The sequence below is a fragment of the Ahaetulla prasina genome, chromosome 1 (genome assembly GCF_028640845.1).
Source record: "Ahaetulla prasina isolate Xishuangbanna chromosome 1, ASM2864084v1, whole genome shotgun sequence".
Classification (NCBI taxonomy): Eukaryota; Metazoa; Chordata; class Lepidosauria; order Squamata; family Colubridae; genus Ahaetulla; species Ahaetulla prasina.
The window spans coordinates 139,215,047-139,238,159 of NC_080539.1; the positions used below are offsets into that span (position 1 = coordinate 139,215,047).

The following is a 23,113-nucleotide window of genomic DNA, read 5'->3' on the forward strand; positions in this document are numbered from 1 at the left end:
AACAAGAAGCAGCAAATCTTCAATCTTGTAATACTGAGGCTAAAAGAAAGGCAGTGCACCGAGGTTACCCCATCCAGGTCAGAACTCCTTTGTAAAATGCGCTGCCAATTTCAATCCAATACTTCTGCTTATTGTGGTAACCACTCTTTAAGGGGGCTTCTTGGTGGAGCAGTAATCAATTTCTACAGTTCACTTGTCTGCATAAAGGCCGTGCTGTGCCTGGCAGTAGTCCCCACTGCCCTTCAGAAACTCCATAAATGTGTGACCGAGAACACCACAGAACTGCTGCAAAGAGAAAAAGAACAGTGGTCAATGACTAAGGATACACTTTCCAAGCATCTTAGCGTTAAATAAATATGCAAGAGTCAGGAAATGTAACTAAGAAGTGTTCTGAATTTTCAAACTAACTAACTAAAATAGCCCCACAACATCATTAGGTATTAATCACATTGTGGGTTATAAGATAACCTACATATACTTTAAGGCAATAATGAGCAAGCCCCAGGCCCCAGAATTCCCTCTATAGCCACACTAAAATATACTAAGATTGCACAGTAAACGTTTTAATGGCAGAACTTCAGCAGCATGAGTTTTCTAACCAAAAATGGAGAAATGAGGATGGAGATGGAGGCACAAGACCCTTGGACAATGAAGAGTTCACATTCCCACTCTTAAACCATAATAAAGAAAATTCAGTTCTGTCCCTTTGAAAGGCCCCCTACAGTCCACCAATTGCTTGGGACAGTAAATTGCACCTGTTAAGTATAGTTCATAGTTCACGGTTTGCTTTTAACCAAGATTGAAACTTGGGGTGAGTAATAGAAGTAACATTCAGGCTAATAGTTCTTATTTATTGTATTTACCTAAGAGGGGGCAAACCTCACTGGCCAATATTCAAAATAGTATCATTTAAAGTTAATATTTCTGGTGCACAAGAGCTGTCTTGCTTCTAGCAACCAAGTAGAAGAGAACAATTTATCACATGTATCCAGAACAAAGCTTGTACATTAAAGATCAGTATTGCCCTTCGGAGTTGGAAAAACAATTTACTAGTAGCATTTGTTCTACTTTCCTTTAACTCTTCAGATTGTAGCAAACATCCTAAATTAGAAAACAGGGATTAATAATCACAATGGGATCTCAGGTTTTCATTTAATGTGGGGTCATTAAAAGAAACATAGCAAGTTCTTATGCAAATTCAGCTGAGCCGAACTGAGCAGCATGTCACCTTTTTTGACTGTACCCTTTAATACACTATGCTAAGCATGATGCGGCCTGTTTGCTGAAAGACTTTGCAGACCAATGGTTTAAAATAAAGACTTAGCATTCTGTATTTATGAACATTTTCATTGTATCAATCTTGGGTATTGATAACATACTACCACAATCACATTATGACATAAATACTAGTGTTTCACAAGGCTTCACAGCTACTCTAAGAGGAGCCAATAAATAGCAAATTCTAAGAAATAGACTAAAATAGTAAGGGAGTAGATTTATGTGCATGTTATTGAGCAAGAAAATTAAATCTATCCCAAGCAAATCAAGAGTACAAACACTGAAATGAAAGGTCAGGCAAAATAGATTTTCTTACACGGGTATGAAAATAGAGCCAAACAGGATGCTAAGACAATAAAATGTATAAGTATTCTGAAAAGACTTACACTAGGTACTCAATGATAGTTCAAATATTCATCAGAGGGAACAAGATAAAGAACCCAGCAATATTATGACATAACAATGTACACATCATTTTACTAGGAATGCTTGTGCACATAGAATCAAAGTAATAAAGATGATTCATACATTAATTTAGCAGTCAAAAGCAGTTAAAGTATAAGGTTAAATTATATATCAAATTCAGTAAGAATATCTTCAGTTGGAATGGTAGTTAAGTGAGGTACTGCAGACTAAAGCGTTAAAAATGACTATTAGCAAAGGTACCATGTTTCAGATACATATTAGGAATATTCTGGAAGGAAAAAAATCTCTTAAGTATTTGAGTAAAAATACATATATTTACAGTTGATATATTTAAACCAAAGCAGCATTTTACTAATGTAATTGATGGTTTCACTCTTTTTGCACAGAGTGCTCTACAGTTCTAGACTTTTGAGCAAGATGTAGTTTCAATCCAAGGTTTGGATAAAGCTCTTCTAGCAACTTTGGGCCAGTCACTAACTCACTCCAAATATGTTATGTAAAAGGGGCTGCTCCTCTTTCATACTGTTGTCATTCTGCTTCAATAAAAAAAAAATAAAAGTGAATATAAGCCAGTTTGATCTAGTGGTTAAAGTACTAAACTAGAAATTTGGAGATCATGAGTTCTAGTCCCACTTGAAGCATGAAAACTAGTGGGATAACTTGGGTCATCCTAACCTACCTTGCAGGGTTATTGTTGTGAGAAAGATAGGAAGATGGATTATTAGGCATGTTTCCACCTTAAATTATTTATATCGGTAAGGTTGAATATAAATAGATTAAAGTTGATGGGAAGCAGAGTTCTTCAGAAATCTTTTCATGCAACAAAACACTGTTGAGGAGTGTATGTCCTCACATAAAATTAAAAATCTTAAACCTAAGTAAAAGAACAGAATAATGTAACACAACATACTTATATATAGTATTCAGCCACATTAATTCTGTATAACTTAGATAAAAGCAAGCAAATGGTACTGTATATTTAATAGTGCATCTGTTTTCTTCCTGAAATCCAAGCAAGAATCAGATATAATCTCACAGAAATACATGCAACCATTGTGGCCCTGCTTCTGTTTACAAAGGTTACTAGTATTAAAGTTTAATTGACTTCATGGGTTGTTTCAGTTTTGCAATCTTTTCTTTGGAAAATCTAAAGCTTCTAAAATATATCAAGCAAAAAAATATCTTCATTTGAACAAATGTTAAATGACAAAATATCATTTTTATGTCATTTTGACATAAAATCTCTGAAATGAGAAATCTAGGAAACCGTCTATGTATTTTGTGTGTGTGTGTGTATGTATATATAGAGATAAATAGAGGGGGAGAGGGGATATTTATAAATGGTATTTGACATATTTGACATACCACTAATAGAGAAAGAAGAAAAAGAAACAAAGTAGTTGAATATAGAAAGATGGGGAAGAACTTGAATAATATGATTGGTCAAAACATTTACCAATCTGTGCTAATTTAACCTTTCACTTAACATCTTGCTCCCAGTTTAAGAATGATCATTATTTTATTTGCATAAACCCACTTCCTCTTAAAAAAACAAACAAAAAAACACCCAAATAGGTTAAATCTGCTTCTGTCCTTTGGCTGGTTTTACAAAATACTCTTATCATCAAAACTCTTACATTTATGAAAGGCTGAGTGGTGTATTTCATTTGAACTTCATTAGAGTGCATATCCTTACACAGCATCTGACAGGAAAAGCCTGCTCCAGAAAAAAAGTCCCATATTTATTTTGGAGAACAGCAACCACTGGTTTGAGACTAGAGAGCTATATAAACTACCATGTTTCCAAGGTAGTCAAGTTGTAGATAAGTTGCTCTTTTAGCCAACTCAAACCCCGCAAAAATACTATGAACATTTTCAGGTACATACTGTTGTAGTATGCCTCTAAACCTAAAAACATACTGCAGCAATCTGCATGGAAGATGCCTGTATAACAATTATACCACAGGGCTGAAAAGGTCCCTAATTAGTGCTCAAAATAGCATAAGGGAAATAAGGATCACCAATAGCTAATTCTTTCCTATAGACTAATTATGAATCGATATTCTTTTGCTAAGTGATAACAAAGATTGAAATATTAGCATAAGGCTTTTGCAATATTTAGGTACAGACTGAATTAATGTCAAGCAGCTGAGCACTGAATGGTAGAAGATCTGAACCCCCAGCTGAAACTCAACCCTGAAAAAATTGTTTGAGAAGACTGAAATATCCTTTAAATGTCAGCCTATTATGACCTGCCTCTTAAGGGGAAGAAAATACAATACTCTGACTCAGTAATACTCTGTTACTTTAATACACATTATTAAAGTACCTCACTGCCCTTTCCAGTCTCTCACGTGTCACAAAAGGAAGTAATTCCATATGCCAAGATTAAAATGCTGAAGCGATTACCAATCCTTGGAAACAAAGCTGCCGTTCCCACCACAGGCAGGAGGGGAGGTTTTAAACTGCCTTTTCCTCCCAGACTTTTGTAAAGCGGCCTAGATACCGCGCTGTATTTTAACAGACTGACATCCCATCGATTTAGGGGCAGCACTAGACCAAGTCCCTTATCGTCCCCTCCTCCCATCACCCGCTGCGTGGAAGGCTTAGCGCGCCAGACAGCAGTTTATGAATGGAAGGAGCGACCCGTTATCTGCAGGCAGGAGGCGCGTGAAGGAGGAGGAGACGCCGCCGGCTTCAGCCCGCCAAATGTCCTCCTGGCTCTCTCCTCCCCCCCACACTTCGCCCTCGCCCCGCTTCGTGACTCACTCGGCGGTAGCGCAATAGCCCTCGAGCTCTTCTAACACACGCGGCAGGCGAGGAGGGCGGCCGCCGGCCAGGCAGCGCGGCGCGAACAAGTCTCAACTTGTTTCCCAAGTGGAAGATTACTCCGTTTCCCTCCTCCCCCACACCAACCTTTCCTCGCTCACGCGTGGCCAAAGCGTTTGGCTTCGTCAACCACAGGCCGAAGGAGATCGGGGCTATCCAGCACCACTTGAATGGTACTGAAAGGATTAGAGCATACACAGAGTGTAACCTAATTCAGCTTTTGTTGAGAGACTCTCCACTGTAACCTAACCTTACAGTACAAAAGGACAGGAACCACCCAGGACAGGGTCGGCTATAGGATTTAGCAAGGAGCACCCCCCCTCAAAAAAAGGCAGCCCGGCAGAGGGCACAAACTCAGAATTCCCTCTTGCTACCAATTTCCACGCTCCCAAAAGCTTTTTTTTCCTCCCCAAAATCGGGTAGCCACGAGGTATTTTCTCTCTCTTTCTCTGCCTCCTATTCCCGTTCAAGGCGATCAAAGGATCCGGAAGAAACCCCCTCCTCTCCAGCACACGTACGTGTCGGGTCCACATCTCTCCCTTCCCGGCTGGTCGATCAAAGCAGCAGCTCAAAACCCGGTTTTAAGCGCGGGAGTTCCTGCTCCGAATGAGCACACAAAGGAATCCGAAACTCACTCGGGCGGGCGGGGAAGGAGGAGGAGGAATGCTTTCATTCAGACCAGGTTTGTTCTTACCTTCCTTACATTGTTCGCCGTTGTTGGGGTACAAGGAGGGAGGGAGGTAGGGAAGGCCAGGTCCGAAATGCCGGGCAGGGCTGGAGCACTTCTCGTAGTGACCACGTGCTCGTCCCGGTTGCGGCGCTTCTCCCCCCCCCAAAAAAAGCTGCGAATGTGGGGGTGGGGTGGGGTGGGAGATCTACATAGCCAGACACCCCCCCTCCCACCTTCGTTTCCTAGCAGCAGTCCGAAGACCGGCAATTGACTGGTGTGTTTTTTTTCTTTTTCCCCTCAGCTTTCCCGGCCCTTCTTTCGCCAGACAGCGGCGTCTCCTCCCGCCCAGACACTCCCTGCTACCCCCACCGGCGTCCCCGTCTCCTCGCTTGCCACGTCCCACATCTCCGACTACAGACGCGGCAGTTTCTTCCCGCTGGTGTCGGAGGGAACGGCCAGCCAACGACCGCTGAAGTTTAACAACGCACGACCGGCGCGGGAAGGAGGAGAGCCGGGTCGGGCTCGTCTGCTTGCCTTCGGCTGGCGCGGAGACCCAGCCAACAAAAGAGGCAAACATGGAGGGAGGGAGTGAGGGAGAGAGAGAGGCTGAGAGAGATTAGCGCAGGGCTGGCAAGACCAGGAAAAGAGGCCGCTACTCACAGGAATATGGTTACTCATTGAAGACTGTAGCCTGATCATACAGCCTCGGTGCTGAGGGCGCCACCGCCGGGGGCAGGAGGAGCTAAGCCGAAGGGAACTGGAGAAGGAGGCGGCGGCGGAGGTGGTGCCGGAGCAGGGCGGCGGCGATGGACCATACAGGGCGCGGAGCAGCCGGGGAGAGAGAGAGAGAGCGAGCGAGACGGGGATGCCAGGAGAAGGCGAAAGAGGAGGAGCTCCGGCCGCTGGCGACGAGGCTGTTGCTAACGCGGCACTGACGGCAGAAAGAAAAAGTGGCTGGAGGAGGGAGGGGGCCAGAGGCAGAGGGAGGGCGCTTCCGTTCGTTCGCGCAAGGCAAGTAGGGGGACGGGGGCGGGCAGAGATGTCTTAAGCACCGCCTTGCACTCTCCAGCGCGCAATCGTGCGACGCCCCGCCCCTCTTAGCTGACGCCTTCAAAGCTCGGCCGCCTGACGTCACAAACGCCTCTCGCCGAATGGCACCGCTCCCGACCAATCGGAGGGCTCGGGTGAGTTGAGCCGATATGGCCAGGCGTGTGGCAGTGGGCGGGGAATTGAGGATGTGTGGGGTGGGGCGGAGAAGGCCAAGAAGAATGCTAGAGAGGCGCGAAGCGAGGGCGGGGAGAAGGAAAGGCGGAGAAAGCCGGTGGAAACCGGTTAGAGAAAGTCGGCTAACTAGCCGTGGCCGGCCAAGCTCGCAGACAGACTGGGCGGGTGGGACAAGGCAAAGGCTGGCTCTCATTGGTCGGCCGCTGCTGCTATTCCTTCGACTGCGGTCCTCTTGTTGCACTTCTGAAAGGCAACCAGAATTCTTCCGCGAATCGCAGGAATCTTAACTTAATGGATTGTTGCTTTGAGATGGTTCCAGAAGCAGTACTCGTAATATAGCCTTTTGCAACGCAGTGCAACTTACAAGCCGCCCTGTAAAGTAGTATCACTTCGGAATATAGATGACAGATTTTTGTAGCATTGCTATCCTCCGCGTTGAGTGTTAGTATTTGGAGTGAGATTCCCCTCAAGCTCAAGACTGATAGATCCCTTTAGCACTGTGCGGCTAAATTCAGTGGTTTTCATGGCGGCAACTCCTGGGTATGGGGTCGGCTTGTTACTCACGAAATAGAAGTTCGAGATGCCTAAATTATCCCCAGATTTTATTGCGGAACAGCGCAGACCCAGATTGCTTCCATTCAGGCTGAGGATAAGTGCTTCATTCAAAGAATGAAGAAGGAATGGAGGCTTGACGGTTAGCAAAAATCCTTTATTAACAACAAACTAACAGCGAGTAAAAATAGGGCAATATTCCCGAACAAACCAACTTCACACACAGCTGCTACTTATATAGCAGCTATCACCTGTTGGCCAATGATGGCCACTCATTTATAAGCCAATAGACAACGATTCTCTAGCCTCATACGCTGCACTCCTCCCCCCATGGATGGCACATGCATAATCCTGCAAGTATGCAGGGCGCCGACGCAATCGTCCCGATCGACGCAGTTCAGGGCTTCCAGCAGGTTGAACAGAAGGAGGTAGCTCTGGAACCGCAGGAACAACCGGGACCGATGAAGGCGATACCGCAGGAGGGCTGGAAGGCGGCACTGCAGGAGGACTGGAGGGCGGCACCCCAGAAGGCCTAGCCGATGGAAGTGTTGAACCATCCGATAAAGTAGCCATCGGAAACTTTGGTTGTAGTGAGACATCGAAATTGCCAACCGGCTGAAGAGTAGGAACCGAAAGTAATCCATCAGGAGTCCTGCCAGGCGAATCTTGGGGAATTGCAGGGGCAATAAATTTACATCCCCGAATCTGGTCCACATGACGTCGCCAAATCCGCCCATCCTCGAGCTCCACCCTATAAGAACGAGGCCCCGTCACTTGGACACCCGCCCGCAACCACAAGGGATAACCCCCATGGTTCTGGACAAAAACCTGTTCCCCCTCAGTAAAGGTCCTGATACGGCTAGTCGAGGCCAATGGGGTATCAGAGACATAATTGGGATGTAATCTGTCTAAGGTCATTCGCAGGCGCCGGCCCATAAGAAGCTCGGCTGGGTTGCGATTGGTCATCGGACATGGGGTAGTATGTTGCGCCAAGAGATATTTTGTTAATTTCTCCTGCCATGTTCCCGATCCAACCCGGGTCAGGGCATCCTTAACAGACCGGACAGCTTGTTCAGACCGGCCATTACTGGCCGGATGGTAGGGCGCAACCTGGACATGCCTAATGCCCAAACTAGCCATGAACATCTGAAAAACGGCCGAGGTGAACTGTGGCCCGTTATCTGAAACTACGACATCAGGCAAACCGTGGGTGGCAAACAATTTGCTCAGCGCCCATTTAATAGCTCAGACGTGGTTGATGCCATAAGAACTGCCTCCACCCAATTAGAGTAAGCATCAACCACTATCAGAAAATTGTGCCCATGGACCGGGCCAGCCAGGTCAATATGAACCCGGGACCAAGGGCTTCCAGGGACCTCCCACCTCGTAGGCATGGCCGCAGGCGGCACAGCCCGGGACAGTTGGCAACTCCGGCAATTCTCTACCCATTCTGAGATGGCCTGATCCACTTTAGGCCACCAAACATAACTGCGGCCTAAAGCTTTCATCCTGGCAATGCCCGGATGACCTTTGTGTAGGTATTGCAATACAGAGGTGCGTAAGGGATGAGGGACCACTACCCGACTGCCCCACAGTAAACAGCCCCTCAAGACAGACAGCTCACATTGCCTAGTCTTGTAGGGTTGGAACTCCCCCGGCAGGCGGTCTTGTGGCCACCCCCGTCGTACCCAATCCAGAACCTGTGCCAGAATAGGGTCATGCTTGGAATGATATGCAATATCATCTGCAGTCATCAAGGCAGGAAGCTCATCCACAAAAAAAACGGATGAGGCAGGGGCTGGTTTCTCGACCCCCAAAGGGAGAGGACAATGGCTAAGGCCATCTGCATTGGAAAGCTCTTTCCCAGGGCGATAGATCAACCGATAATTGTACGCTGCCAAAAAAATAGACCACCTTAACAGGCGAGGAGACATGATCTGAGGGGTCTGTTTGTCACCAGCCAACAACCCCAAAAGAGGCTTATGATCAGTGAACAATTGAAAAAAACGGCCATAAATGTAATCATGAAACCGTTTAACATTAGCTACAATGGCCAGAGCCTCCTTATCTAGTTGACTATAATTCCTCTCTGCCGACGACAGAGTCCGAGAAAAATAAGCAATTGGAGCCTCAGATCCGTTTGGTAGGAGGTGGCTTAGAACAGCCCCTACGCCATATGGAGAGGCATCACAACCTAAAGTAAGGGGGACACTGTCGCTATATTGGACCAACACGGCATCCGAGGTAAGGAGAGCCTTGACAGCAGCAAAAGCAGAGGCCTGGGCTTTGCCCCATGACCAAGAAGTCCTACCATTGAGTAACCTATGAAGAGGCTCCGCCACAGAAGCCTTATGGGGCAGGAACACGCTATAAAAGTTAAGGAGGCCCAAGAACGACTGCAAGTCTGCTTTGCAGGTAGGAATAGGGGCATTTTTTATCGCCTCCACCTTTGACGGGGTTGGATGCAACCCATCAGCATCAATTAGGAACCCCAGGAACTCAACCCTAGGCACCCCGAATGTACACTTAGACTTTTTAAGCTTAAGGCCCGTCTGTTGGAAACGGGTAAGAACCTGTCGCAGGCGGCTAAGGAGGGCATCCTGGCTGGTGGCAGAGACCAACACATCATCGAAATATGGAACGACTCCAGGTATGCCCTGCAAGAGCCGCTCCATTTAAAAGCGCCCCTGTGAGTGACAATGGTTTGTGCAGCCGCCGTGGCATCATCCACAGGAAGCTGCTGATATGCTTGTGCCATATCTAACTTAGCAAAGATAGACCCCTGGCCCAAAGAGTGGAGAAGGTGTTGGACTACAGGAACTGGATAAGGGTGTGCCTGCAAAGCACGGTTCAATGTGCATTTAAAATCACCACAGATGCGTACCGAACCATCCGGCTTAATGGGGGTGACAACAGGAGTCTCCCACTTAGAGTGGTCGGTGGGCTCCAGCACCCCTTGTGCAATCAACTTATCCAGTTCCTTGTCCACCTTTGGACGCAGCGCAAAAGGCACCCGTCAAGGCTTAAGCCTAATAGGAGACACCTGGGGATCAAGGTTTAGAGATATAGGGTTGCCCTTATATTGACCCAGGGAATCAGCAAATACCTCAGCAAACTCAGACATCAGAGCCTCGAACCCATCTATGGTGGTAGAATGAATGCCGGTGATGTTAAGGCCCAATGCTGAGAACCAATCCAACCCCAATAAGCTGGGTAGGTCACCCTTAACTACAAGCAATGGGAGGCGACCGGAGAAAACACCTTTCTCCACCCGAAGGCGGGCACCTCCAAGAATGGGAATATCATTCCCCTGATAGTCCTTCAGTCTGGTAGTACAGGCAGTCAACCGACTTTCAGTGAAGCTTGGAGCTATCTTCTGTAAGGTGTTCCAGGCAATAATAGATTTAGAAGAGCCTGTGTCCACCTCCATTTTACAGGGCACCCCCTCCAACTTGATAGTAAGAAAAATTTTCTTGTTGGAGCCAGTCGAAGCCTGGCTGATCGACACTGCAGGGTTGGTGTTTCCTCGGTTCACGGTGAAGCAATCATCTTGGGACACAGGAGGACCTCTCTGGAACCGTCTAGCCGGACGAGGACCTGATGGAATATTGTCCAGTGGGGTAGAACGACAAACCCTAGCCAGATGTCCCCGTTTGCCACATTTGCGGCAAACTGCAGTTTTGAAACGACACAACGAGCGAGGGTGATTCTCTCCGCATCCCAGGCACGGCGCCGTCTGTGGTTTCCGCTCTGGTGGCCGCTTGGCTCCCGGGGCTACTCGGAGGCGACCCACCTCGTCTTCCTCACCCTCGAAGTCCTCGGAGAGAACATCGTCATGGTGAATGGAAGCAGAGTGGGCCACCGTATGCGTGGCCGGAACCCTGTGCATCTCCGCCGATGACTTCTCTGACATTTCATAGGCACGTGCCTCATCCAAGGCAGACTGGAGGGTAATGTCCGTTCTAGATAAAAGACGGCGTTGCAATCTCAAACTCCTCACGCCGCACACCAGCTGCTCAAGAAGGGAGTCATCCAAGTTAGGAAACTCACACTCTATAACAGCGGTCCGGAGAGAAGCCATATACGAGTTGATGGACTCCCCGTCCTTTTGGACCCTCTGGTGAAAGGCAAACCGTCTGGAAATGCGCGAAGGAGCTGGCGCATAATGAGCTCGCAATGTGCCCATCAAGGTGGCCCAAGGCACCGCAGAAACTGATTGAGGAGCCAACAGAGCTCTGGCCGTTGCAAACATTTGTGGGCCACAGGCATTCAGGAAATGGGCGCGTTTCCTATCTCCTGAGAGCTCGGTGAAATCGTTGGCTAGGAGATAACAGTCAAAACGCTCAACATACGCATCCCACGTCTCGTAGGCCAGGTCATAGGGAGCGAAAGATATCTTAGCCGCCATGGAGCAATGTGGATAGACAAGGATAGAGGATAAATAAACTCCCCTACCGTAACCAGTACTCAACCGTCGCCTCAGGGATCCCACCTCCTCGTCGCCAGTGCTTCATTCAAAGAATGAAGAAGGAATGGAGGCTTGACGGTTAGCAAAAATCCTTTATTAACAACAAACTAACAGCGAGTAAAAATAGGGCAATATTCCCGAACAAACCAACTTCACACACAGCTGCTACTTATATAGCAGCTATCACCTGTTGGCCAATGATGGCGACTCATTTATAAGCCAATAGGCAACGATTCTCTAGCCTCATACGCTGCAATAAGAGTCCATGAAGACAGGCATCAGGCGAAGTGTATTCTTAAAAATTATTCCACAATTTGCGAATCAAGATGTTACAAAGGATTAATTTTTATGAATGTCTAATTAGAGGAAATCTGTCTGCACTGGCTTGCCTGACTGAGGAGCATTGCAGTCCCATCCCATAAGCAAGCTTTATTACATTTATATGCTGCCCATCTTACTCTGAAAAGTGACCCTGGGTTTTTGTTCTGGGTAGTTTCACAACAAATTGCAGCTTTAAAATAAACAAACAAAATCCTACAAATGTTCAGTATTTACAATTCATATTCTAGTTTATGTAGGTGTGTTTCAGCAATAGAATATTGCTGGTTGTGTTATTCAATTTCTAATATTGACTTACAAATTCACATCTCTGGTGCTAGAAGAGGTTTCCAGAAGTCTTAAATAGACACTTCCCAACAAAGGAAAGCTGTTCTGCAATCCTTTTATTCTAATATAGTGAATGTTGTGTCCTGAGTCTACAATACACTTTAATGTACAACTTCTCCAGGATTCTGTGAGGTAGGCAGTGGTATACATTATCTAAATAAATACATAAAAAATAACAGACTCCAGCAGTACAGGCATTTATTGCTGGAGATACCATAAAGTGAAAATCTGTGTCTAAACAATTTAGGATTAAGAGTGTATTCCATGCTAGGGATATATGTAGAAGAAATAGCATTGTGATTAGGTTTAGAATGAACACTCTCCACATTAGTCATGCAGATTGGGCATGGATCTATTTGAAGCCAAAACTGTCTGGAAGAACACTCGCATTGAATATCTGGATTAAAGTAATCATATTGGGATTAGGAGAATCTAAATTAAAATACTCAACTGACCTTAAGGAAGAGGGTAGTTTATATTTCCTTGAAGGAGACATAGTACTACTGAAGAATAAACTATATATTGGTGGGCAAGAATAAACTATATTTGGTGGGCAAACTGAAGATGGGGAAAAGTGCTACTATAACCCAGCTAATTTTATTCATTTTTTAAAGGGTAGCATTTCACCTTGTCATTCCTCCACATGATACCAGATTTAAATAATCATAGTTCTGAATATCAGAATAATACAAGTTTTCAGTTTTACTTTCTGGTTTGCTGATTATAATCAGAAATCAACCATATATTTTTCCTATGAAAATAAGTTTCTTTGTAGACATTCTATAAGCTAGGCTAACAAAACAAATTCTTATACTACTAAGCCAAAATGGTTTATTTGGTTTTAGTTTGGTGTATACTGTGAATCCAACCATTTATATACTATTAGTAAGTCATTGCTACTGAATTGCAATTGTTTGCATTTATGACACAAATGTTTATGAAATAATTATATTAAGCTAATGTAATCATTAATTGTATTTTTTATGAAATGGGCATCCAAATTAAATTTACCTATTGCTTTCCCCTTATACTATCTTTTTTGGAACATGGTTTCTTAACTATAATTTCCAGGGGTGAAATCTAAAAATTTTCGCTACCGGTTCTGTGGGCGTGGCTTAATTGGTGGGCGTGGCTTGGTGGTCAGATGACTGGGTGGGCATGGCCAATAACAATAAATAATAAAAATAATAAAGCATAAAAAACAATAAGAGGTATCAAAAACCAACTTTCACACTTTACACACACACAACACAACTGACACACACAATGTAAAAGTAGCTGCACTTCACACAGCCACAAAAAGCTCAAAAACCAACTTTCACACTTTACACACACACAACACACACACACACACACACAAAATGCCACATACAGGTTTCTGAGATTTTATGTGTTTGTATAGCTAGAGTGAAACACTACAGAAACACACCAAATCTCAAAAAGCTGCACAAATATTTTATTTTATTATTTTATTTTATTTTACTGTGGACTTCAAATCCCAGAGTTCCTCAGCCAGCAAAGCAGGAAGTCAAAGCAAGCTTTTTTTTTTCTTCAGTAGCTGAAGAAAGCATGCAGTTGCAGCCGGAAAAGAGCAGTAATTATAGGTAAGTGAGGAGGGGGAATTGGCTGGGCATGGGTGGGGGCTCTTGTAAGTGAGGGCTGTTAAAAAGTGAGTTTAAAAGCCTGTGAGGATCAGGAAACTCCTCTGGGATCGCCAGAGGAGGCTTTTAAATCCTGGGGTTTGGGGATTTTTTTTGCCCCCTTCGGCTGAAGACGGTTTTTTTAAAAAAACTTTTAAAGGGTTTTGATCTCTGCTCAGCCCCCGCGATCATCAGAGGGTTTTGTTTTTTTTACTTTTAAAGGCATGTTTCGGTTGAAGAAAAACCTTTAAAAGTAAAAAAAAAACCTCTGCTGATGGTGCGGCTCAGCAGAAGCAGGGGGGCGGGGCCAGGGATTTTTGCTACCGGTCCTCCGAACCAGCAGCTGCCATCGCTACCTAATTGGGGGAGCCGGTGCGAACCGGGAGCATTTCACCCCTGATAATTTCACATAATTTAACAACCGGTTTGCCCCAGCACCGAAAATGTGAGTGCATGCTCACATATATATGTTATAACATATATGTGGCATAGTGCATTGTGTGAGCCTAGCCACTATGATTTATTAATCAAGTTTTAAGACTTAGAATGTTAAAAGAATTCACTCTTGAGGCTTGTTTAGGAGATCATGGTTAAAAAGTCAGAGTTTGCCATGTTGTGTGAACCGTAATACAATATAATCAGATTTCAGCATAGAAACTTGCCATTTGTAATGATTTTGTATTTGTGGCTATTACTAAATACCTTTTCAAAGCATCATATTATTTTACATTGCAAGTTGAACAGTTCAGTTGTCCTAAACTTTAGAATGGAAGGGTTCCAAACAGTTCAACCTTAGTTGGAAAATCTATTGGAATGATAATGTTTTGTTGATGTGAAAATACAGTTGCTTGTGCTTCATTTTCCTCTTTGTGCTGTGCTTGTTTCCTGTCACCATTTTGTTTCCTTAAGCCACGGATTAAAAAACTGGGGAATTAAGGATGGAGGTAGTTACAAAAAATTAGGAGGTAGAAAAAAAACACCACAAATGAAATGTGAAAATAAAAAGCTGATTTTCCCAAAAGGGTTCTCTAACACAAAGTAATCACAGCCCCAGAAAATACATAGGCATAGATGTTTACAACCGATTGAGATTGCAAAAATAAGGACATTTGCAGTAGCTTCATAACAGTGCTGTTGCATACTTATGTCCAAATCTAAAGCAAGTATGTAAATTTCAGTTTATACATCTTGATGTATGTTTCATTATTTGCCTCCATGTGCCATCTACCATTAAGGATATTTTTATTATTCTGTGATCATTTATATCTCTGCAATGGAAAAGATTATATAGTGAAGACATTAACAGCAGATGTATGTTCACAAAGTAACCAGGTTCACATATTATGCTAAGTCATAATTGTAGTTTGGTTTTCATTCCAGTGTGATCTGTGAATTCAGGTGATGGCACCTTATTCACTACATTAAACTTTAACCATCAGAGAGGGGTGAAGTAGGTTACTGGACATGATGCAAATACTAAAACAACAATTTATTGTTTAAAAAGCTTCAGCTGCATTTCCTTATTGTTTGGAAAAACTTAGGTTAAACTTAGTATCATTTCTGCACCTGACACCCATCTTGTATATTTGTATTCTTCCTCATTCCATCTGTAGCTGATGCAGATAAGATTTCATCACAGCTAATATATACTCCTAATTCTGTTCCTCATTTTTGATGATTGGTTTGTTTTTCTGCTTGTTTACTATTTAGGATATTACTTCCGTACAAATATAGGTCCAATATGATTGTTAACTCTGTTTTTTTTTAACCAACTGCACTCTTTTCATAATCAAAAATATTCTAAGAATGCTATATGCCTAAGGAATGCTATATGGAATGCAATTTGAGCTGTAAATTCTTTCAAACAAAAGAACCTCTTGCCTAAAGCCTAAATTATCCTCCTACTTTGTGAATTTAACTAAACTGATAGTGCAGAACCGGAAAATATGATTTAATTAACAGTGTGATGTTTTGAATGACACTCATTTAAAAAATAAACAAAAATGTTCACAGCTAATTCAGGGAAAGCAGCTTGTTATTATCTGATTTCTCTGCAACACAATAGAAGGTGTTGGTCAAGAAGCTGTTAATTTCATTAAGGTGTAACCTTGAAAGAAAGGGCACAGATGGCAATTCCGTTCAGGAAAAAGAAACTGATATAGTCTATAGCAGATATAAACACCTGTACCCAATTTCATGTTAGCTATATAAGAAAGATAGATCCACATTGGGGTAATGGTTAAGGTATCGGCGTAGAAACTTGGAGACCATGAGTCTTAGCTCCACCTTAGACATAAAGCCAGATGACCTTAGGCCAGTCACCTGCTCTCAGCCATAAGAAAGAGACAATGGCAAGGCACTTCTGAAAAACCTTGCCAAGAAAAGGGCAGGGACTTGTCCAAGCTGTCTCTAAGAATTGGACATAACTGAACTGGGGGAAAAAAACCCATGGAAAACATGTTCATCACGGCCTGGCGGAAAAAATAGCAGAACTTGATTTCAGATAGTAATTTAGGTCAAAGTGTCACTGTGTCTTCTGTCACACCCACTGCCACCTCAGTTCTGCAGGCTGCTTTTAGCATTCCATAATGCTGATCCAAAAGAGGTGAAAAATAACAGATTTTGTAATCTATTAGAATAAAACTTAAACTCTCTTCCCAGCATGCTGACCACCTGGTCTAAACAATTATTCACTCATATCAATAAATCTTTGGTCCTTCAGGTATATGTTGGAGATACCCTATTAAGCTGTAGTGGCCCCTTGGTTAGAATGCAGTATTGCAGGCAAACTCTGCCCACAGCCAGGGGTTCAATCCTGACTGCCTCAAGGTTGACTCAGCCTTCCATCCTTCTCAGGTCAGTAAAATGAGCCAGACAGCTGGGGGCAATATGCTGACATTGTAAACTACTCAGAAAGTGCTATAAAGCACTATGGGGCGGTATATAAGCCTTATTGCTATTGGGTTGAGGTTTTCAATATGCTTCTGCCATAGACTGCTCATTAGATGGTCTTCACTAAGTCATGGTCTAGGGCAGTGGTGGGATTCAAGTAATTTAACAACCAGTTCTCTACCCTAATGATTTTTTCCAACAATCAGTTTGCCAAACTACTCACGAAGTTAACAACCAGTTCTCCCGAAGTGGTGCGAACTGGCTGAATCCCACCACTGGTCTAGGGTAAATAAGGACTTAAGGCTCCCCACCTCTCACCCCATATGCATCACTTTCTTACTACTTACAATGCACCTCAGGGGACATTTCTTATTCACCCAATATAGAAATATCTTTTTGGGATTGTCTTATATGCAGTTTAAATTTTCCACACCATTAACAACATATTGGCATTGTCAAACAACACCATTCTTTCCAGTACTGACCTTTTGTGCAATAATTAATTTATATTTTTTGGTGGGTGGGGAATGATTCCCATTCTTGCATTTCATTTTTGTGAATACAATATTGCCTATTTAATAATTTTCTGGATTTCCTATAGTTAAAGTAGCTATTAAACCAAAACAGGCCTCTTGCTGCTTTATTAAGTGAGAATTAAAGGTTGTCATAACTACATTAAAGTTGGTTCTTAAGAAGGAAGTTATTCATTCCAAAATTGTACTGTGCAAGAAAAAAAAGTTTCACAGAAACAAATTTCACCCACTTTCCTTATTAGTATAAGACAGAATATAGATAAGCAATTTTTAAATCTTCTGTGCTTAGTCATTCCATAACTAACCAGACTAAATATCTATAAGATGACAGTATGACAAACATCAAATTGAATTCAGTAAACCCACTGAATTAAATTGCGCTTACATCTGATTAGGCATACATTGGATTGAACTAGATACAGTTTAAGGCATACATTGGATTGAAATGATTACCATTTAATAATCATTTCATCTGAATATTTTAATGTACATCTAATTACACCATTTTATCTATATTTTTGAAGGAAAAGGAGCAAGGCTGCACCAATCAGTCAAGCTTCCACAATGCTTACCATTCAGTTACTGATGAATCGTGTTAGGTTAAGAACAGCAAGCTGTTAGCAAGAAAAGCAACTACCTATTGAAAAGTACTTCAAATCCATATATACAGGCTACATCCGGAGAAGATGCATTTACAAACCTTGACAGGACTGAAATTTCAGATCCAGCTCATACAATTCAGTGGCAGCAAACTTAAATAATGCTTTAGACGTCTGACAGTGAATGCAGATGCTCTTATAGAAATCACGTGAGGCATATAATTTGGGGTGGCTCTTATATGAGCCTTGCAGTTCAGTTTTCATCAGAGACTGACAGAGAACCTAAACTGGTTGGGACTTAGTTTGTGTTTTTATTTAGCTAAACAAAAGGTATCATAAGCTCCCTCCGGTGCAAATAAAGCACAAGTCAGAATTTCTAACCCATAGTAAACAAGTTGCTGTTTAGGGAACTTGCCACAAATCCTATAATAGAAATTCATGTGTTGAGAATGCTATTATTTTCCTGTAAACCACAGAATCATTTTTTTAAAAAGAAAAGACTCTTATTTATTCTTGCACAACAGCGGTTTATGGAATGAATGAATCACCTAGCTTGTTGTTGTTGTTATCTTTAAAATGAGACTCGTTTTGGGGGACTTTTACAGAAGTTGTTGAGATAAAATGAAATTGTTTTCTGGCAACACTATAGCAGGTCTGTTGTTATCTGTTGTTATCAATAGACCGAAAAAGGCATTATATACACCACTGAGACCATCTACAAGAGAATCAGTTCGGGACTTCTCTGGAGAATATAATACAAGTCATGTGTTCTTTTCACTTTGTTCACTATTTTGCAGACCAATAGGTCCTGGTTAGCTGAGAATGTTTGCAAAGGTTTTATCCACTGAAATTTAAAAGTACTATAATACAAAGTTTCTGATTTTAAAAAACAATACTATTTCCAGATCATCCAACTCCCGCAAACCTAAAGTAGAATATCACCATTAAAATAATTCAAAAAAACCAATAATAGCAAATAACAACAAACAAATAACACTTTTAATCAACCAGAGGCTCACTGAACAAAAACTGTTTTATGATCTTTTCATTTTTATGAAAGCTTTCCATAAAAATCTGTAAATCATGACATCACATCTGAACTACTGAAATATGCTCCACTTCGGGCTGCCCTTGAAGAACATTCAAGAACATACATGCAGTAGCACTGGGTCCTTGGCATATGTAATGCAACTCTGAGCTGCATTAGTTACCCGTGTGCTTCCAGCTCATTCAAGGTGCTGGTTTGTCACCTTTATAGCTCTTCATGACTTTGGATGGATTTTTTGTGGACTGTCTTTCCCCCGTTGATTCCAACTGTCCAATCTGATCAAGCAGGAAGGGCGTTAGGTCCCATCAGCTAAAGAATGCCAGTTGGTAGGGCCTGGAAGTTGTGGCTTTTATACCTTAGCCCCATCCCATGGACCAGGAGTCTCCAACCTTGGTCCCTTTAAGACTTGTGGACTTCAACTTCCAGAGTCCCTTAGCCAGCAAAGCTGGCTGAGGAACTGGGAGTTGAAGTCCACAAAAAGGGACCAAGGTTGGAGACCCCTGCCATGAACCATTCTCCCTCCGGATATCAAGATGGCCCTCACCCCACTGTCTTTTCACTAAGTCCTTAAGGACCTGGTTCTTTCCTGAGGCCTGAGACATCAAATGTGGTCCTGTTTCTTGGTTATATTAGTGCTTTTAGTGTATGATTATTTTCCTCATCTATGTATTTTGATTTTCTGTAGCCGTAATTACTTTTATGTTTAATTTTGTTCATCGCCCAGAGTTACTTGTTGAGACAGGCAGCCGTACAAATTGAATGAAGAGTAAATAAATGTCTCCTGAAATGTGGATAGTCATCTTCCAAGCTCAGTAATTAAAATACTTATATAAATCTGTAGGATTAGAATTTTTCCCCAAGCAGTAGCATTACTACTCGTGTAAGTAGTGTTACTTATACCTCATATCTAAGATAATTTAAGTCATGCAAAGGATGTTACTTTTTCAGCTCAGAAAGCATCCTGATGGCATCATGAAAATTAAACTGCAGAAGAACAATATGGTGAAAAGGACAAATATGACAAACAAATTAAAAACAGGAGAAAAAAATAATTTTTAAAAGCACTGCACAAAATTATATTTTTAATCACTCTAAACATCTAAAAAACAAAACATTTTAACAAAAGAAAAGAGGCAGTTGGATTTCTTTTAGAAGTTCCATAGTGAGAATGGGGGAAACTGACATACAGTGTACCCTTGCTTTTATCAAAAGAAAAGAAAATCTGATTATAGATGATAGGCTTTCTGTTTTACCTTGATATGTATTGGATACTTGGGCATTCAGAGTTGAAAGGAAATAGGCTGAAAATAGTAGTCAGAGCATTAAGTGTTACTGCCACTGCAGCATCTCTAGATATTGTCCAGTTCATTTCCTTCCTGGAAAGTTCAGATTTGAAAAGAGAAGAGCCACATGTGCACACTAATGAAAACAAATACAATCAGAAAACAGTCTTCAAGCCACAATTTGCAAAAAGAGTTTGAAGCCAACCAATGTTAGTCTACCTCGCGATGAATAATTTGCAGAAAGAAAGAATGGTATGTAGGTGGAGTTCTTCCCAAACGGAAGGCAAGGTTAAAGAATTACAGGTAGTCCTCGACTTATGACCACAATTGAGCCCAAATTATTTGTTGCCAACATTTGTTAATTTTGCTCCATTTTACGATCTTTCTTGCCACGATTGTTAAGTGAATCACTGCAATTGTTAAATTAGTAACCTGGTTGTTAAGTGAATCTGGCTTCTCCATTGATTTTGCTTGTCAGAAGGTTGCAAAAGGGGACACTGCAACCTTCGTAAATGTGAGTCAGTTCCCAGGTGTCTGAAATTTGATTACATGACTGTAGAGATGCTGGAACGGTCGTGTGAAAAATAAGTCACTTTTTTCAGTGCCATTGTAACTTTGAACGGTCACTAAATGAACTGTTGTAACTTGAGAACTACTTGTACCTTCTCATTCTTCCTAAACAGATTGGAAAAAAATATATCTTAGTACAGTTTGCTTAGCCACGTTTTTATTGATGTCACAGATGTATGAAAACCTGAGCAGTTCATATGAGGCAGTATTTCAAAGCTGCCAAACCACAATTTTTGTCCACTGAAAAAGGAAAGAAATAGGAGCCCAGATCACAGTGAGACAAAGATTCCAACCAGTAAGAAAACAGCCTGTCCACGAGATCTGCAGATCCTAATAATGGAAACAAAAACCTCACCTTTGGTGCTATTTCAGAGACACTGCTGTTTTGCCAGAAAGCAATTGGCTTAGCTATCTCACATAGTTCATGTGATATCAAATGGATATACAGCTGATTTTAGACTGAGGGAAAATTTTCATGTAGAAGCAACCGGATAATACCAGATTGTTGGTGCCAAATATGAGCAGTGGTAGTAGATGAATCTGTTTTATTCTTATTGCTCCTTAGGCTGAAGTTCAGTGGAACAGATTAATAAAGATAGCAGCTTCAGAGCTGGGACCTACCTTTTGGGAGAAATATGATTTCATTTTAAGATGAATTTCCAGTTGAATAATACTTTTTTTGTTCCTTAGAATAACTTTCTAATGCACTCATCAGCCTAATCTATACCAGTGAGACTGTTCCAGAGATTAGCTATGCTACAAAGAAGTGAAGAACAACTTTCTTGCAACTGGTAGGTCAGTGACTTTATGATGTCCCCCTTGGTGAGGTTGATTTTCCTTCTCAAACCCATCTATGATGAACTAAAAGTGGCCAAATGTTTTGGGCTTTCCCACTCCAAGGATGCTCTGACACGCAGAAAGAAGCGGGGGCCTTAAATGCTGCCTATTTCACATACATGCTATACAGGTAGTCCTCGACTTATGACCACAATTGAGCTCAAAGTGTCTGTTGTAAAGTGAGACATTTTTAAAGTGAGGTTTGTCCCACTTTACAACTTTCCTTGTCACAGTTGTTAAGTGAATCACTGCAGTTGATAAATAAGTAACCCGGTTGTTGAGTGAATCTGGCTTCCCCATTAATTCTTTTTGTCAGAAGGTCGCAAAAGGTGATCACATCATCGTCATTGTATACCGCCCTGAGTCCTTCGGGAGAAGGGCGGTATACAAATTAAAATATTATTATTATTATTATTATTATTATTATTATTATTATTATTATTATTATTATTATTATTATTATTATTATTATTATTATTATTATTATTATTATTATTATTATTATTATTATTATCATCATCTTTGGGACACAGCAATGGTCATAAATATGAACCAGTTGCCAAGCATCTGAATTTTGATCATGTGATCATGGGGATGCTGCAAAGGTTGAAACACTGAAAAATGGTCATAAGTCACATTTTTCAGTGCTGTTATAACTTTGAACTGTCACTAAACGAACTGTTGTAAATTGAGGACTACCTGTATTGTCTGCAATGAATTCACACTGTATGCTAAGCCCCAATTTACTAAATAAAACATAAATCCCAAGATTCCCTTAAAATGTCACAACTCAAACTTATGCTTTGCAGGCATGCTGAGTCAAAACAAGCAAAACCATTTGATGGCTGAGCAGGATCTGCAAGCTTAGCAGGGTTTCAAAATCTTTGCCTTTCCAGGAGAGTAAGTTACATTTCAAGGGAATTCAGTTTAGGGCTTTTTGCATACAAAATAAATGCTCTGGAGCAACGTTTCCCAACCTGGAAGACTTTCAGATTTATCAAATTCTCAGATTAGCTACAGCTAAAATCTGAGAATTGGAGATCACATTCTGTATTTGACTGACCCACAGTCCTTATTTACATCATGTGCTCCAATTCAGTGAACAGGATAAGTGAAGGGTGTTAATCTGATTACTGTTTCCTTCACATATATCAAAATCTTTTGTCTATGGAGTTCAGTGCCTTTCACCCTAACTAAGCAAAAGCTTTCTAGAGGCTTCAAGATTTTACTTGTCATCTGTTGACTGATCCAGTTTTAGTGGAGCGGTCAGGAAGATTAAATCTGGATCTGGAATTTTAAATGTTGTGCCTTTCTTTCCAGGAACCTTAATCCCCTCATTTTCTAAAAATGATTCTTCATGTAATATAAACCATCCTTCTTTAGTTGTATACCTAACTGATGTTGGTTAGGAATAGGGGTGAAATGCTCCTGTTCCTAACCGGATCTCCCCATCCAGTAGTGATGGTGGTTCGGAGAACCGGTAGCAAAAATCCCTGCCCCCCCACCCCACCCCCCGCTGCCCAGCTCAGCTTCGTGATCATCAGAGGTTGTTGTTTTTTTACTTTTAAAAGCATTTTTTCTTTAGCTGAAAAAAATGC

The 23,113-nt window shown here is 42.0% G+C and overlaps 2 protein-coding genes across 3 annotated transcripts in view; one reads left to right on the forward strand and one right to left on the reverse strand.

Moving 5' to 3' along the window:
• Positions 1–145: 145 nt before the first annotated feature.
• On the reverse strand, positions 146–6,123 carry LOC131195001 (uncharacterized). Its single transcript, XM_058176626.1, has 2 exons — positions 5,864–6,123; positions 146–285 (listed from the first exon to the last, which is right to left on the reverse strand). The coding sequence occupies exons 1-2, from the start codon at positions 5,900–5,902 to the stop codon at positions 190–192; spliced, it is 135 nt and encodes a 44-aa protein (XP_058032609.1). The 5' UTR covers positions 5,903–6,123; the 3' UTR covers positions 146–189.
• A 122-nt stretch (positions 6,124–6,245) lies between these two features.
• LGSN (lengsin, lens protein with glutamine synthetase domain) overlaps positions 6,246–23,113 on the forward strand; it is a 104,596-nt gene continuing 87,728 nt past the window's right edge. Inside the window, exons 1-3 of one of the 2 annotated variants that reach the window (XR_009154358.1) lie at positions 6,246–6,387; positions 13,669–13,717; positions 21,369–21,469. The gene's annotated coding sequence lies outside the window, so the exon portion shown is untranslated. The remainder of the gene's footprint in view (positions 6,388–13,668; positions 13,718–21,368; positions 21,470–23,113) is intronic. The other variant, XM_058176614.1, reaches the window with a different exon arrangement.

What these genes read in the sequence shown, in the direction of transcription:
- LOC131195001 (XM_058176626.1), bottom strand. Translation starts at nt 5,902, where the DNA reads ATGATCAGGCTACAGTCTTCAATGAGTAACCATATTCCT. An exon ending in CAATGAGTAACCATATTCCT is followed by an intron (nt 286 to 5,863) that starts GTGAGTAGCGGC and finishes TTCTCTTTGCAG; the next exon opens with CAGTTCTGTGGTGTTCTCGG.